The sequence below is a fragment of the Triplophysa rosa genome, linkage group LG13 (assembly GCF_024868665.1).
Source record: "Triplophysa rosa linkage group LG13, Trosa_1v2, whole genome shotgun sequence".
In the NCBI taxonomy this organism is placed as follows: Eukaryota; Metazoa; Chordata; class Actinopteri; order Cypriniformes; family Nemacheilidae; genus Triplophysa; species Triplophysa rosa.
The window spans coordinates 6,626,526-6,643,118 of record NC_079902.1 but is presented as its reverse complement, the minus strand read 5'-3'; the positions used below and the strand labels follow the sequence as shown (position 1 = coordinate 6,643,118).

At 40.6% G+C, this 16,593-nt stretch overlaps 1 protein-coding gene across 1 annotated transcript in view; it reads left to right on the top strand.

The window, feature by feature from the left end:
• The window catches only part of ppargc1b (peroxisome proliferator-activated receptor gamma, coactivator 1 beta), a 54,829-nt gene that overhangs the window by 29,328 nt on the left and 8,908 nt on the right, over positions 1-16,593 (top strand). The window contains exons 2-7 of the mRNA XM_057349333.1: positions 7,316-7,501; positions 7,657-7,851; positions 11,682-11,804; positions 12,928-13,831; positions 14,549-14,594; positions 14,939-15,003. Of these exons, the coding sequence (XP_057205316.1) occupies positions 7,316-7,501; positions 7,657-7,851; positions 11,682-11,804; positions 12,928-13,831; positions 14,549-14,594; positions 14,939-15,003 (1,519 nt within the window). The remainder of the gene's footprint in view (positions 1-7,315; positions 7,502-7,656; positions 7,852-11,681; positions 11,805-12,927; positions 13,832-14,548; positions 14,595-14,938; positions 15,004-16,593) is intronic.

Genomic DNA, 16,593 nt, shown 5'->3' with positions numbered 1-16,593 from the left:
TGAATTTAAAGTGCCAGACTGGTTTTGAGAGAGAAGGATTAAGGTGACGTGCTGGAATAGTGAGGCAGTTCATCTCCTTTGCGTGGAGTTGCAGACAGCCAATTCCAAGAAGGATAGAAAGAAAGATCCTTGCCAGACCTGAAAGCTTGCCAATGTGGCGTCATGAATCGACCATTTATTAGTCTTAACTGTTACGACAGGATCACTGTTCCACTGTACACAAGTGCCCCAGATCTTCCTTTAACTGCCCTACTTTATCTGCCTTGCCGTTAATTTGAGTTTTTCTGTGAGGACCTTGTCGGCGAGCTCCTCTATAGACTCCATACGAAGAGCTAATTTAGTTTCAATCTAGCCAGGTGGTGGGTTGTGCCACCATTTTCGGTTGAAATGCGGTCAGTAGTATTTTTGTTTGCTATGGTCTAACATCTTTATTTAATTTGCCGTCATGTAAGCGGAGGGTCAAGGAAAATTGACAGGATCCACCTCATGAATTCATTGCTACTGAAAAATGGCTGCAAATTCACAAGGTCTGTCTCTTCGCATTGGCGCTACAATTTCCTTCCTGTTTGGAACCGGCAAGCTACTACGCCCAAGCTTTTTATGGATTGAGTTGTGAGGGAATCCATTTAGCAGTATAGACAGGTCGTGTCTCAAAGGGCCACGCGCATGTGTGTCTGTCTTCTTTCAGGGGGAGGGAGGCTTATGAAAGAGGCACTAGTCCCATCTGCATTTGGCATGGGCAGCATTTAAAGCCAGTCCCGTCACAAGCAGCTTGTGTAAGAGCCAGTCATGAGACTAAGGATAACAGCTATATATAACATATCTTAGATAGCTGTTGGCTCAAAGGGAACAGGGCACCCAGATAAGAGCCTATTAACTTGCAAGTACAGAGAATGAATGAGTAACCTGTACGTTTTACTATAAAGGAGGTGAAACTAGGCCTGAAACCTTCAAACGTTGGTTCTGGAGTGGGGATGTGTTCTGATGGTGGACTAATGACTAGTAGAATCAACTAGTAGACTAGTACCAAAAGATATTATATAAATTATATATACACAATAATATATCAATATATCTACCAGTTTGTGTTGGTTTCATGTAAATAATGTGCACTTTCACATAAAAATACTTTAGTACACTGTAGTACTTACTATGGTAAACTGTAGTAGATACTGTTGTGTTTTGAACGTTACTAGATTAATCAACTGTAGGCCTACTACAGTTCATTATAGTGTTAACTATAGTTATTATACTACAGTAATACAGTAATACAAGATACTTTATAATTTTAATTAAAATAATTGAATAATTGAATTGAATAATTGACAGTTTCTGACAACCCAACATAGCATTTATTTCAGTTAAGTTTCCTCAGTGTACATTGCATAGAGAAAAGCTTGCAATAATACCATGCATCTTAATACCGTATGCTATCTTTAATTTTTCCCCTCAAGCATTACTAGTATTATTCTTGATTTTTAATTATGATATATTTAAAGCTGCATTGCAACAATGAAAATTGTGAAAAGCGCTGTATAAATAAAATTGAATTGAATAAATTGAATTGTTATTAAAAAGTATATAGTATATATTATAAATACAGCACTACAGTAATTATACAGTATATACAGTAGTATACTACATTAATTATACTATTGTCAGGGTTCTGCCTCTTCTTGTCATGTCTTTCTTGGTCCTGTGGCAGAACCATGGCAGAGCCTCTTGTTCTGTGTGGAGAGAAACATATTATTGTCCCCTTGACATAATATACGTTCCCTCCGGTGTCTCGTCTCGTAGCCCCGCCCTCTCGTTCCCTCCTTAGCTTCCCCTTAGTGTTTGATCCCTGTCACCTGCCCGTCACCCTCCCTGTGTAATCCTCCCTCGTTAGTGTCTCCCTATTTAAAGCCTCTGTTGTTTCTGTCCGGTGTTGGTTCATTGTTGCTCGTACGTCGTTCTATGTTCAGTATTCATTGTACCCTGTTCGTGTTTAGCCGTTCCTGCCTTGCCTTGTCCCTCATTGTGAGTTTTGTTTATTTTTGCTTAAGTTCCTGTTTTGCCCCCTAGTGGGAAGTAGTGTTGTCAAAAATAGTAATACTAATACAGTATCGATACTATAAAAGTATCGATACTGAAGAATCTGAAACGGTTCCAATACCCATGTCCCACGTATCGATATCAGCTGCGCGTTCCCGCTCTCTTTCTCTTTTCCGACAGTGAGTTAACACACACTGCACGTGAACGCATAACAACAGAGCCCCGCCTCCTCTCACAGACTTGACTCGTTTGCGGCAGTTAAATCGTGTTTATGTTAGAAAAGATGGCCAGTCTCAGTAACACATCTGGCGTGGTGTACGCTCGTTACGCTTCATGTGTTTACCATAGCGATCCATGTATGTGCGCTGATCAATAACTTTATCCACTCGTTTCATTTGCCCTGGTTATATGTTGTTTATGTTAGTACAGAGTCTCCGCAACAGTTCTCATGTTTAATGCACGCGTTTCTGTCTTTATGTGCGCTCATCATTGATTTCATCCACTCGTCTCGTTCGCTCCGGTTAATTTGAGGTTTGAAATGATGCTGGTGCGGGTAAAGTCTCCGCAACAGTTCTCGCGTGTGATACACGTTTGCACTCCAGTGTTTACCATAGCGCTCTATGTGTGTGCGCTGTTCAATGATTTCATCCACTCGTCTCGTTCGCTCCGGTTAAAAGTTGTTAATGTTAGAAAGATGTCCAGTGCGGAGTCTCTGCAACAGTTCTTGCGTTTAAGTTTGCGTTTCTGTCTATATGTGCGCTGATCAATGATTACAGTATGGGCCTATGTGAATAAAAGCCAATTTAGCCAAATAAAAATGTAGGCTATTAACTAACATTAACGAACAATGAATGAGCAATACATTTGTTAAAGTATTTATTAATCTCTTTTAAATGTTAGTTAAAAAATACAACTATTTATGTAAGCTACCCTGTTGAAAAATCCAGTATATGCTGGGTAAGGTATGTTTTGATCGATGCTGGTTTGATCTTAAACCAGCTAAGAACCATCTTAAATCAGCACATGACCATCTTAAACCAGCACATGAACAGTTTAAACCAGCACAAACCAGCAAACCAGCATCAAAACATACCAAACCAGCATAGGCTGGTTTTTTCAACAGGGTCTGGTCCATTAATACTGACAAATACAACTTTGATTTTAAATAGTAAATGTATTCGTAAAATTAACATTAGATTAACAATGAATAAATAATGTAATAATATATACCTCATTGTCTAGTCTTGTTCAATTTAACTTCAAATAAAAATTAAAAAGGCCTATATTGCTATTGCTTATTAGGGCCTTATTGCTATGGCAGTTTATTCCCCGTGGTATCGAAAATGGTATCGAATATCGATATTTTTTTAGGTATTGAATCGAAGTTAGAAATTCCAGTATCGTGACAACACTAGTGGGAAGTTTTTGTTTACCCTTTTGAGAAGTCTTTTTTGTTATAGTGTTTGTTCCCCCATCGTGGGTTTTTTGTTTTACCTTTTAATAAATATTTTGTGATAACCCGTTACTGCTGCGTGCATCTGGGTTCTTTCCCTACCAAACCGTGATAACTATGCTTTGATTAATACTATAGTAGAGATGATAATAAATATATTGTTTGTCTATAACACTGCATACTATTTACAAATGACATCATAGGTGTGTAACAGAGGCATCATAGTCAGTTTATGAATCTTTTTGCAGTAAAACTCATTCTGTAACTATTTTTATTGGAAGATATTATCACTTCGATTTAGCCTAAGACACGCCCCCTGCAGTATTGCTACAACCCACTGGGGGACCCCGGCCCAGGGAAGCACTGTAGTGGATTTGTTTTATATTATATAAAATATCAATATAAGCCATCTCTCTTGTGGTGGTGCTTCATTCAGCATGCTATGAGTCTTTAAAAAGCGCGTCAAGACCCACACATTATATTTTGTTGCAAACCAGTCTGTTTCTGGTTTGACAAAATTTTGTTTTGCACATCCCTAGTCTAGAGGCTTTCAGATGATCTACTTGGGACATCGAATCACCCTGCAGCAAGAAACGACAAGCAAACTTAGACTGGTCACACTGTTCTTTGTTTTCCGCATGCCTTGTCCTTTAATTCTCCATAAATGCATTTATAAAATTCCCCAGATACCTTGAAAAGATGCCCAGGGAGGGACTGTCAGTAGAATGCTCTCTGCGTTGCTGCGACCTTGTATGGTTTAGATCTCAGTGAAAGAACTCCAGCACCACATGACAAAACTCACCAGTTCTACGTGCAGTTTACATTGCATCTGATGCAATACACCAAAATGCTGTGACGGGGTTGTTTTTAAGCGTAATGTTTGTATGCCCTTGGACTCCATGTGTCAGGTATATACGCAGTTCCCCCTCTGCCTGATTTATATGTTTAATGACCTTTCTTGTTACGCCGAACAGCTTTTTAAAAGGAGAATGAAGTGAAAGGTCATTTTTGACTACACAGATCACAGATTAGTCTTTGATGCTTCAGTCTTGAGTAGGTCAGCTAGGCTCATTAACTTTTAATATCATTAGTCTGGTATCTTTTCTGTGCATTGACCATCATCCGCTGAATATTGTCGTCGTGAACGCACGGAGGGGTCCGGACGCAGCGGAACGTGTTAGTGGAGCGAACCGCTGGATTTATCAGAATTTGGTAGAGGATTCCAGCACGTGTCCACATCTTCCGAGAAGTGTGTAAGGCTGATAAGAGGTCACGCATGTGGCTCAGGAACACCAGCAGCAGAGTGCCACAGTTTCGGCTAGCATTCAGGCACGCATTACTGTCGCTGCACGCAAGCGATGCTGGTGACCTTAAATCTTCAGAGCTCAAGGAGCTTTTTATTGATTGATATTGAGACTCGCCATAACACAGGAAAAGAGCTAGGTAGAGAGACGAGTGGAGAGAAAAAAAGGTAGGGATAAAGATTGATTAGCTGAGGTTCCCGTGCTCTTGGGGAGGGGTCTCTGGGAATGGAGATGACTCAGTATCATATGAGGGGGATGTGTAGAGAGCGCCAAGCGCGTGCGCGTCAGATGCTGGGCGAGCACCTGCATCACATTTGCATAGATAGGCGCGTACACGTACATGCACGGCACCTTCAGGGCATCCCGAGTGGCCCCTTTAAAATCCTGCGTGTAAAAGGATTTCCTGTTCTTTTACATTTGTAGAGGCCTAAACAGCAATATTTAATTTATGACAAATGCCTCACGGAGACTGTAATGGAACAAGTGGCACAAATGAATCATTACATTAATAAAACTCCTTAGCGTTCTCATAGTCACGAGAAACTAAATGGCCAAATAAAAAGCTAATTAAAATCATCACGAAATAAAATCATCTCTTGCAAAATCACTGTGAATGCATTTTGAATGTGCAATACATCACCCGGCCCTAATGTTGCCTCATTTATCCAACGCCAGGTTCAATCTGTAAAGAATTGTGCAACAAGAGCTTAGTGAGCCGCCAGATTAAAACGCCACAAATATAATAAGATTGGGTTCGAACGTGGCAGAGGTATACGGAGTATGTGACCTCATTTCATCTGAGCTCGGCAGCTGCTCATAGGTGCTTCTGATTCTCCCTTTGTAAGATATTTGCTATTCACTGCATTAAAATAGCATTTTGGCAAACAGACGTGGTGTCGGACGCCTTTTAGTTTTTGTATACGCTCAACCAGGCCTAGCGTGAAGAAATAAAAGGAAGCGACTAAGCGAAATCATCAGCTTTGTGAAACAGAGAGGGCAGATTTCGTGCAAGCAGTCATCAAAAATGCATCGCAGCGGCCCTCTTGAATATTCATGCTTAGGCCTCCTGTAAACCGAGGTAGTGTCACACCTGCAGGTATCCTTTCCACAAACAGCGGAATGATCCAAGCGCAAAGCCCCATCGCTCGCATGGAGATATTAAGGCATGTGTGGCGTTCGGCTCTACCCTTGGGGTTTAGACCACTTCCCTTCTCACAGTACTTATTGACACAGAGACACACACATGCAATGTTTCTCTGTCTCTTTCACACACACACACACACACTTCGCTCTCTCACACACTGTAGGCATGTGCAAAACCACACATTTTCAAAACTGACTGATCTGTGAATTTCCCCAAACAACTGCTCGTATAATCTGTTTTCAGGGGGGTAATAATCTGTTTCCAACAAGGAGCACAGGGAACGGATAGCAATTGGGGTTAAAATGCATAGCACACTGTGAACATGCTAATGATGTAATTGTTAACTATTTTTTAATATATTTATTTAAGATTGAACTTTTCTGACAGTTTACGTTGTTATTACGTTGTTATAACGTTGTTTTTACATCAGTAGTACATGTCAATGAACAACGTTTAATCTTTGTCCTTATTTAAGTATTTAAAATGTAAATTTTCTGATTTACAACACGTTTACATTGTTATTACATGGTTTTACGTTAGTAGTACATGTCGATGAACTATGTACTTCTGAATGAGAAGTGCAAGTTTATTTGTCAGCAAACATTTTGCGTCATCCGGTGGACTTTGATGTGCCAGATGACGTGCTTTTCATCATCGGCTGATTTTTGCTGCATGACAAATAAACTCGTACCTCTTTGGGCCGGGTAGCATGGCAAATACAGAGTAAGGGGCGTTAAACGTTATTCATTTGCATACATCATAACAATACAAAGAAGGATAAGATCAGCGAAGTTATGTTTGAAGGGGTCGTTTCCCGGCCAGGGATTAAGACAAGTCCTAGACTTAAAAAAATGAGTTGTCCAAACTGAAAACAACTTGCACTGATATATCTTAAAATAAATCAGTTTAAATACATTGTGTTGTGTCCAAATGCACAGAAGTCATGTTTTTGTAAGGCATGTTTGTGAAAACTACTTAAATGTCCTAATTTAACTAAGGCCTAGTCCTGTTTTAAACAAATCCCTGTCCGGGAAACTGCCCGACTCGCCATTTGTCAGATGACTAGTTGACCATCATGCATCGTGCACAACCTCATTTTTAGCATACCTCCTCCCAAAAAACCATCGCTGTGGCTTTTTATTCAAGCATGTACAACCCATGCAAAATCCAGGGTCAGCTTTTTTTTGTCTTTTCACAACAGTCCATTAGTCGTAATGAAGTTGTGCTGAGGTTTGGTAATACTAACTCAGATGAACGTTACGAGCTCTAGGCCTCCTCAGTCGCAAACTCTGTATTGATTTCCCAGCCTTTCAAGCGAAGTGTCTGCAGCGGCCGTGTTCTCTGATGTAGACCTTTGACCTTACTATTTTTTCTTTTCAGTATGGGGAAGAGGAGGTCTCCTCAGACCGCCTGGATGCTGACTTCCCTGACTTTGACCTCTCACAGCTGGACGCCAGCGACTTTGACTCGGTGAACTGCCTCAGTGAGCTGCACTGGTGCAATGAGCACTCAGACCACTCCCCTGCCTCCGTACAGTACAGCACTGGGGACACAGAGCTATTCGAGGTGGGAACCATCATTTCGGCTAACTTTCTAAGCACAATGACAAAGTGTAAACTGGCTTAGTGCAAAATGATAGCATTGAGCCTCGGTACTCATACGGGTGACGCAGGTTTGAATCCGGGTTGAATCTGTTCTCACCACTGTTTCTGTCTCTACAGGAAGAGAATGCAGCGCTGCTCGCTGCGCTTACAGACAGCCTGGATGGCATTGTAGAGGATGGGGTCGGGGGGCTGTCTGTGTTCCCTTCGCTGGGGGAAGAACCTGATGAGGGCGAGGAGGAGGAAGACGACCTCCCTGCGGACAGTGAGCCCCTCACTGGCTCAATGAGCCCAGAGACAGAAGACGCGTCTCTAGTAAGAACCCTTCCTTCCTGTTTAAGGTGGATTTGGATGGGCCTCTGACTACCCCACAGCATGGGTATGATAGGCAACACAGGTCTGAATTTTTCTCATTTTGGGCTTTTCGATTCTCTTTAAGCAACCGCTCTAACAAGAATCCTCTTCACAGGCAGGGTTACGGAACGTGGCCACGGTTAATACGGACCTGAGGCTTCTTGGCTTCTGTCTAGTTTTATTTTTCCACACAGCCTTGTTTTCTTTTTCTCACCCTTACAAAAAAGTACATTGGTATTCACAGGGTACTTTAATGCATATAGTATCACGGTACTGTATTAAGTCCTATAGTGAGGACTGGTAATACTGCAAAACATGGTAATACAGTGGTACTTTTTTGTAAGGGCATACTTTCCAGGTTTCTAAATCCTGACAAAATGGACCTACAGAGAGGACCCTAACTATCTTTCCTATCTCGGTTTCTCATTTTATTCACCCTCATGTCAAGAAATTGGGAAAATTATACCGGTTGCTTGTTTTTTCTAAGTCACAATGAAGTCAAGTGCGCTGCTCAAAGTGCATTCATATGACTTCTACGCTGTTCTCCGGGTCTTCTGCTGTAATACAGTAGCTTGTCAAACAAGCTGAAGTGGAACCCATTATTTACTGATCATTTTCACCGCCAGTGAGCTTTTAACTAATTTAGGCAAAGGTTCGAACTCGAGAACTGGATCAATCCAACTCGTGAACAAATCATTAGGAGCGCCTTTGTGATTAACCGATTCCTTGGAAAGAGCCAATTCAAAAGATCTGTTCACAAATTGCACAGGTGTTGAACTCTAATGAACGTGCCATGCGGAGATGAAACCTATAAACCGTGAAGAGCAACCTATAAATTCGTTCATCTTTGTGAGAAGACAGAAATGCATGAGGGTGAGTAAATAATGACATCTTTCTTTAAGAAAACATTTCCTGGAACCAGATGCCGTACTCTTATCTGTGCCTCTCAGTTCTCAAACCCCAGCAGTTTAATGTGTGAATGCTGTGAAGCCAGTTAATACAGCTCTCTTTTTTCTTTTCTCTTCTCTTTTCCTTTGTTTTCTATTTCCTGTAATGCTACGAACAGTTGTTCAGCAGTCTGTATTGTAATGTGGGTGATTTTCCTGTTTGTCGTTGTCCTTTCTGTGATTTTTAGCACAGATGCTGGTAGTATTTACGGTAACGTCGGCCTTACATTCACTCAATACCTTTCATTAATCATATTGTTTATGGCCTAAGTTTGCATAGTTTGACACAAAAAAAATGAATTACAAGATAGGGGACAAAATTGTAGCTAAAATGTCTGTAAAAGAGACAAATTATTCTGAAATGGAGGAAAATCTGATTGGGATTAATGCTGCCTTCATGTGCTCTCTGAAATTCGATAATTCCCAGTTCAACCTGGAAATAATTAATGGAACGGTGCTCTTTTAATGTTAGCAGATACTTGTAATGCTAAATCATTGGTAATATTAAAGTTTTAATGTTACTAAATACGTTTAATGGTACTAAATCCAGACGTTACTTCCGGGTTGAAGTGGGATTTATCGAATTTCCGAGAGCACAAGATCTGTACCATTGTGATACTAAAGGTTTAGGCAACTAAAATGGTCAAAAGAACATATTTTTTAACATTCAAGTCAAGGTTTAAAGGAGGTTAAAGCAGTGTGTAATGTCTACACCACAAGTGCCACCAAACTAAAGGGCAAACATGCTTTTCTTAAAAAAAAGTGCCCTAAACACTCCCCTGTCTTCCATTGGTTGGACAAACAGATAGTCCCGCCCCATTCATGACTTTGGGCGACCCAGTGTTGGTGTTCCAGGCTGTTTGGAATGAGCAGCACTGCAGAAAAGACACAACTCCTTTCCCTATCTATACAAGTCTGTACAGATGCATTCCTGTTAGATGATTCATGACAATGAAATTCTTCCAGCATTGTTCCAGTACTGCTAGAGTTTAGTCTGGGTATAATGGGAACATTTTACCCAAAATCTGAGAGCCCCCTCTGCTGGCAATGGCTGCAATTACACCTCATCCCCAAAATGAGGCCATTCTGTGTTCAAAACAAAACGTGCATTCAGGCACCAGGAACGGGGAGAGCGGAGCACATGTTTTCATGCCGTAGATGGCCAATGTATGCCAAAACGGTTTGGTACACAGAGGCTGAAACCCTCAGCGCCCCTTCAGTTTCCTCATTGGACACTGAGAGACATGGACAGAGCTGCCAAGTTGGCACATTAACAATCACTCAAGAGATCTAGAACACTGCAGTTTCTTATTTGGCTTTCTCCAACTCGTTCGGCGCTGATCATTTAGGACTTGCAAACGTACATGTTTCTTACATGTGCATTATATCCAAATAAGCGATCCTTTTGTGGAGTTCTCAGTTATGTTTTATTGAAGTATCAGTGTGATCTCTCATGTATTGTTTCGAAAATTCTTTATTCCTGTAAAATTGATTAATTATTGACATATAGTATAGATTTACGTGGCTATCAGAGCTTACTGTGTGTATGTGTTCTTGGAAGGATTTGATAAAAAATGTTTGAGTTCATATTGTAATTTACAGTTGAAACATTATAAATTCTCTCTCTGTTTGATCTCATTCCCACCTCAAAATATTTACTATAATAAACTGTGGTTAAATTCCCAGAATCTATGTTTTTGAACCTTAGCAGATATACTTCAGCATTTATTAGTTGTTCATATAATATTCATTTCACTGGATACTGTAGTATACATTAAGGGGGTACTCCACCCAAAAACGAGAATTCTCATTTTGAAAACTTAAAGTTGTTCCAAACCTGTATACATTTCTTTGGTTGTACACACTTAAAGATATTTGGAAGAATGTTAGCAAGTGAGATTTTTGGGGCACCATTGACTACCATAGTAAAACAAAATTGTTTTGTTATAGACGGTTTCATCTTAACAACATAAACAAACGTTACTATGCATGCGAAATTTTGTGACCCAAACTTAACTTCCGGTACACATTCACAAACAATAGAGTGCCCGTAGATTATTTCTGATAACAATCAAAAGAAACCGAGAAGAATAGTTTCTTGGCTAAACTTGTCTCGCCATTATTTTGAATTTAGACACCGATACCAAGCTCAACCACTAGATGCCAATGTACCATACGGTTTGTTTAAATGCGACCGAACAGCAGGACCCATTCAACAAATTGTTTATTTAATAAAATGAACATACAACAAAACTCAAAAAAATGGTTTATTCAATACAATTATTATACAGTAAAATAATAACACAAATGAATTATAAATAAAATAAAATATAAATAGTTCTATTTATTAGACACTAGCCGAACACAAACCAGATGTCAACTGGGGGTCAGGCGCGCGCGCGTCCGTTGAAACGGAAAATATTTTGAAGAATCTTGGAAAACAAACAGTTCTGGGGCACCTTTGACTACCATTTTTGACCACCCCAGACATCTCAGTTGCTAACATTCATCCAAATATCTTTGTTCAACAGAGCAAAGAAATGTATACAGGTTTGTACCTACTTAAGGTTCAGTAATTCATGACAGAATTTTCATTTTTGGGTGGAGTGTCCCTTTAACATCATGTAATATTTACTATAATACATTTTGTTGTGTAAGCAACACAAAAAAGATCCGATTTGTGATATTTTTTTCTTACGGCTTCGAAAAACTACAAAAAGAAACTACACTGTTGATTTTGGGTTTGAGCAACTAAAAGTCAAAACACATATTGCATCAGATTTGATTCATTGTGTGTAGTCTGTTTTAAACAACAAATTACAATCCCTCTCGTTCCCCCCACAGCTAAAAAAGCTCCTGCTGTCGCCCCCTAATGTGCATGTGGGCCTCGAGTCGCACAAAGACGGCAGCGCGCATCGCCATGGCAGCAGGAGTCTGCACGTCAAGCCCGTGAGGCCCGCGCTGAAGGTGAGATGTTCTACACGCTTTAACTCCAGACATGCGACGCAAGTCTGAAGAAGCCATCCCGTAATAGCAAATGGGTTTAACAACCTCAGTGCTAGCACATACACCATTCAGTGGTGGCGTATTCCCACCGCAATGCTAATACCTAATTAGCTTACACCAGCCGCACCGAGGATTTACACTTGAAGTTTCCTGCGGTTTGTCGTTCACTCCCTTCACTCTGGCACATCGCACCTCGGCTTCGGCTGCTGTCGCATTAGAGTCGAGTTCAGCCATGTGTCATACCAAAGCCACCGCCTCTACCCGGCCTGAAGGACAATGTTCACACAAAGCTCGAGATTACATAGAAGAACAAGCAATAGTTCCTTGGATACCGAAAGAGTATCTCGCAGCTAGGCTTGTCACATTTGTCACAGTAACCTTAGAGCACAGTACATGCTGAAATAGAGCAGAGAGCGCCGGGCTGCTTCACATGGCTCGCGTGTTCACTCATTTCGTAAGGGTGTTACAAAAGATGGCTCGCCGCATTCCACGTAAATCACTGTCATGAGCAAATGCTTTGTGCTATTCAAAGTAGTTTTATGACATCATGTATCACAGAGCTAAAAGTGTTTTACCCACTCGGTTACTAGCTTTGAAATAATCATCAAAGTTTATTTTGACATTGCGGCGAATAGAAAAAGTTGTGGTGTCTTGTGACATATTGTTGATGACATCTCTTAAATGGACAGTTCACCTAAAAATGAAAATTCTGTCATAGTTTATTTACCTTATTGTCATTTCAAACCTGTAAGACTTTAAAGATATTTTAAAGAATGTTGGTGACCAAAAAAACGCTGGTGCCCATTGACGTCTGTTGTATGGATACAAAACCAATGCAAGTCAATGGTACCAAAGGTTTTTTGTTCCAACGTTCTTCAAAATATCTTCTTTCGTGTTCTTCAGAAGAAAGAAAGTCATACAGGATTGAAATGACATGAGGGCGAATGGTAAATGATGAAAGAATTTTCATTTTTGGGTGAACTTTCACTTTAATAAAAACAATAAGCCACCCAGTAATATGGATTTTGATTCACATTTTGATTCACATTATGAAACTAAATGTAATTAAATATCTCCTCTACAGAAGGACAAGACAAGCACACAAGAGCGCAGGCTGCGTCCGGCGAGACCCGCCGGGCGCCTTTGCACTGAACTTCATCGCCACCTCACCACCGCACAGGAAGCCGAGGACATGCCTTCCGCCGATGATGAGGACGAAGAAGAGGACAGCGACTCTGAAGAGGAAGAGGAGGAGTCATCAAGCAGCGAGGGGGAGAGCACGGTGTGCGTCGAGCCGCCAAAGCCCCAGTTTTCCTCTGAAAAAGAACTGCAGTCCGTCGTGGAGCTCATCAAATACATGCACACGTACTGCGTGCCGACGCGCAAGCAGGCCGGCTGGGATCGCAAAGAGCGCGAGGCGTTGGCGCGTAAGGCCAGATCCGAAAACTCCCACGTTCCCCGCAGTCTCCCTCAGAACTGTCACAAGTCCGCCCCCCAAACCTGCAACAGCAGGCCGAGAGTTCCCTTCACTCGCCGCAGGGAAATCAAAGCCCACTCTCTGCTCAAAGAGCTTCTGGAAGCCGTCGAGCTGTCGTTTGATGTAAGCAAGCCGTACAGAATGCACAGCCCTCCTTACAGCCACTGCAGAGGGGCCGCGGCGCAGCCCAACCATGAGGTTTTTTCTCCTCCTGCACGCCAGCCCAAAGCTGAACCTAAAGACTGTGAGAGCTCGCAGAAGGGCGCGAAGCGTCCCAAGAGCCCAGAGCCTGAGGTAGGCTCATTCTCGGTCAGGCGCTCTCGTCGCCTGGCTACCTTCCCCAGCAGGTTCGCTAAGAAGTTCCGTGTGAGCTGTGGCTGGTTGGAGCCCAGACAGTCCAATGAAGAGGAGAACAGGGTCAAACATCCTCCCGTTGAAGATTTTTCCAAAAGCAGCCAGAAGATCAACTCTCCCAAGAGCCCTGAAACCCATAATCCATGCTGCAGTGACGGTAAGACATGAGAATATTATAAGAACCACTGCATTTTTGTCTTGTTTTATAGTACAAATATCTTTGATCAAATCCAAATGAATCAAATCAGTTTTTTGCACTTTTCAAATCGTTTTCGCAGTGAATCATTTGCAATGAATCATGACCGAGAAGAATAAATTAAATGTGTTTTTTAAGCTAGTGTTATATACAGAATCATTTAATCCAAACCTTTGGTATTATAAATGGTTAAATGGTGTTTGTTTTTTTGGAAATGAAATCAACATAAAAAAATACATTTGCATGAATTTGCATGTTTTTATTCATCATTTACCTGTTTAATGTACGGGGTAATCTTTTAAGGTTCTTAAAAACATTCACTTAAAGACTCATTGAAACTCTTTTTCCAAACTACAACTATAATGATAATACAGAGAAACAATTTTGTTCATATCAAACCCAGAATTATTTATACAACACCTTTAAAGATTTGTCATTGTTGCTAAATATAAATATTAAAATATAAAATATAAAATCATAAACAAGACGGTGGGACCGTGACAATAATCTATCATTACTACATCAACTCAATATTGATATCTTTTTAGTTATCATTCTTGGTGTGAACAGACCTTAACCTGTATTGTAGCTTTGAATGTTTTTTCTGACAGATTACGTACAGTATTTGCTCATCCGCTGTTCAGATATCTAAATATTTTTTTCCTATTTTTTTTGCAGAGAAACGCGCGTGCCTCTGTCTGCCGCTGGCTTCCAAATCCAACGGGTGTGTGTTTCCATTCACATCTAATCTTGTCTAGAACTCTGGAACACATCCAGGCCAAAAGTTTAAGACCACTGTTGGACTCTGTCCATCTACTAAATTGCCTCCGGGAGGCTTGTAGAGTCACTGTTTCAAACATGTCCCAAAACACTTTCTCTCACAGTAACACCAGTCTATAAATAGCCCTCTAATGCATATACATAGTGTATAGTTAAGCAACCGTGATCAATTTAACTCTCCTCTAAAGCAGAAGATCTTATTTAGGGCTGTATTGTTTTCCTCTTAATGTGATGTCTTATCATGTAAATGTTTATTAAACTTACGCCATGTTTTTGTCTTCTGAGCAGAGAATCGCAGTACTCAAACAAGTCCTTTGAGCAGACTCTCTGCGTGGAGCTGTGTGGCACAGCAGGTAAGATTATGCACTCAGTCGGTTGGATTTTATAAGCGTGCCGTGACAGGCATTGCGTGAGCTATTACCATTTTATTTGCCTCATGTGCTTGCACATGCTAGCAGCTTGCCAGCATGTTGACTGGCTTCAGAATTGAGCTAATGCTGAATTAAGTGAACCGCAAGGACTTTTGCGTGAATCCTGGGGCCTATTAAAGTGAAAGTTTCACTGCAAATAATGGGTATTGTTTGATATGACAGAAGACTATTCTGGATGTACGTGGTTACTGCTTGTACAGAAGTCGCTGCTGTGATGTTGAGTGTTGCAATGCTGTTGCTAGGGTGTCCATGGGCCTCATTTATAAAATGCAGTGTAGAAACCGTCCTAAATTTGATCTTACGATCATTTCTAAAAGTGCGTACATGTGATTCAGAGAACGAACGTGCTCACAAAAAACGTGCGTAAGCTCTTTCAGATGTGAAATCTATCAATTCTGAAACTGTATCGTAACGATTTCTAATTAATGTCATTAACATATAAAAGCTCACCTGTCAAGGTCCAAAAGCTTTACGAGCAGCAAGAATATGGCTTAAATATCCGAAAAACCTGCAGCACTCAGACAAGAAAAAATACGTACGTCTGCTCAGACCCTGACGTGGCGCTTAGCACTTTTCCACGTCAAAGACCGTTTTTATTAATATGAACTAGTGTTGTCACGATACTGGAATTTCTAACTTCGATTCAATACCTAAAAAAATATCGATATTCGATACCATTTTCGATACCACGGGGAATAAACTGCCATAGCAATAAGGCCCTAATAAGCAATAGCAATATAGGCCTTTTTAATTTTTATTTGAAGTTAAATTGAACAAGACTAGACAATGAGGTATATATTATTACATGATTTATTCATTGTTAATCTAATGTTAATTTTACGAATACATTTACTATTTAAAATCAAAGTTGTATTTGTCAGTATTAATGGACCAGACCCTGTTGAAAAAACCAGCCTATGCTGGTTTGGTATGTTTTGATGCTGGTTTGCTGGTTTGTGCTGGTTTAAACTGTTCATGTGCTGGTTTAAGATGGTCATGTGCTGATTTAAGATGGTTCTTAGCTGGTTTAAGATCAAACCAGCATCGATCAAAACATACCTTACCCAGCATATACTGGATTTTTCAACAGGGTAGCTTACATAAATAGTTGTATTTTTTAACTAACATTTAAAAGAGATTAATAAATACTTGAACAAATGTATTGCTCATTCATTGTTCGTTAATGTTAGTTAATAGCCTACATTTTTATTTGGCTAAATTGGCTTTTATTCACATAGGCCCATACTGTAATCATTGATCAGCGCACATATAGACAGAAACGCAAACTTAAACGCAAGAACTGTTGCAGAGACTCCGCACTGGACATCTTTCTAACATTAACAACTTTTAACCGGAGCGAATGAGACGAGTGGATGAAATCATTGAACAGCGCACACACATAGAGCGCTATGGTAAACACTGGAGTGCAAACGTGTATCACACGCGAGAACTGTTGCGGAGACTTTACCCGCACCAGCATCATTTCAAACATCAAATTAACCGGAGCGAACG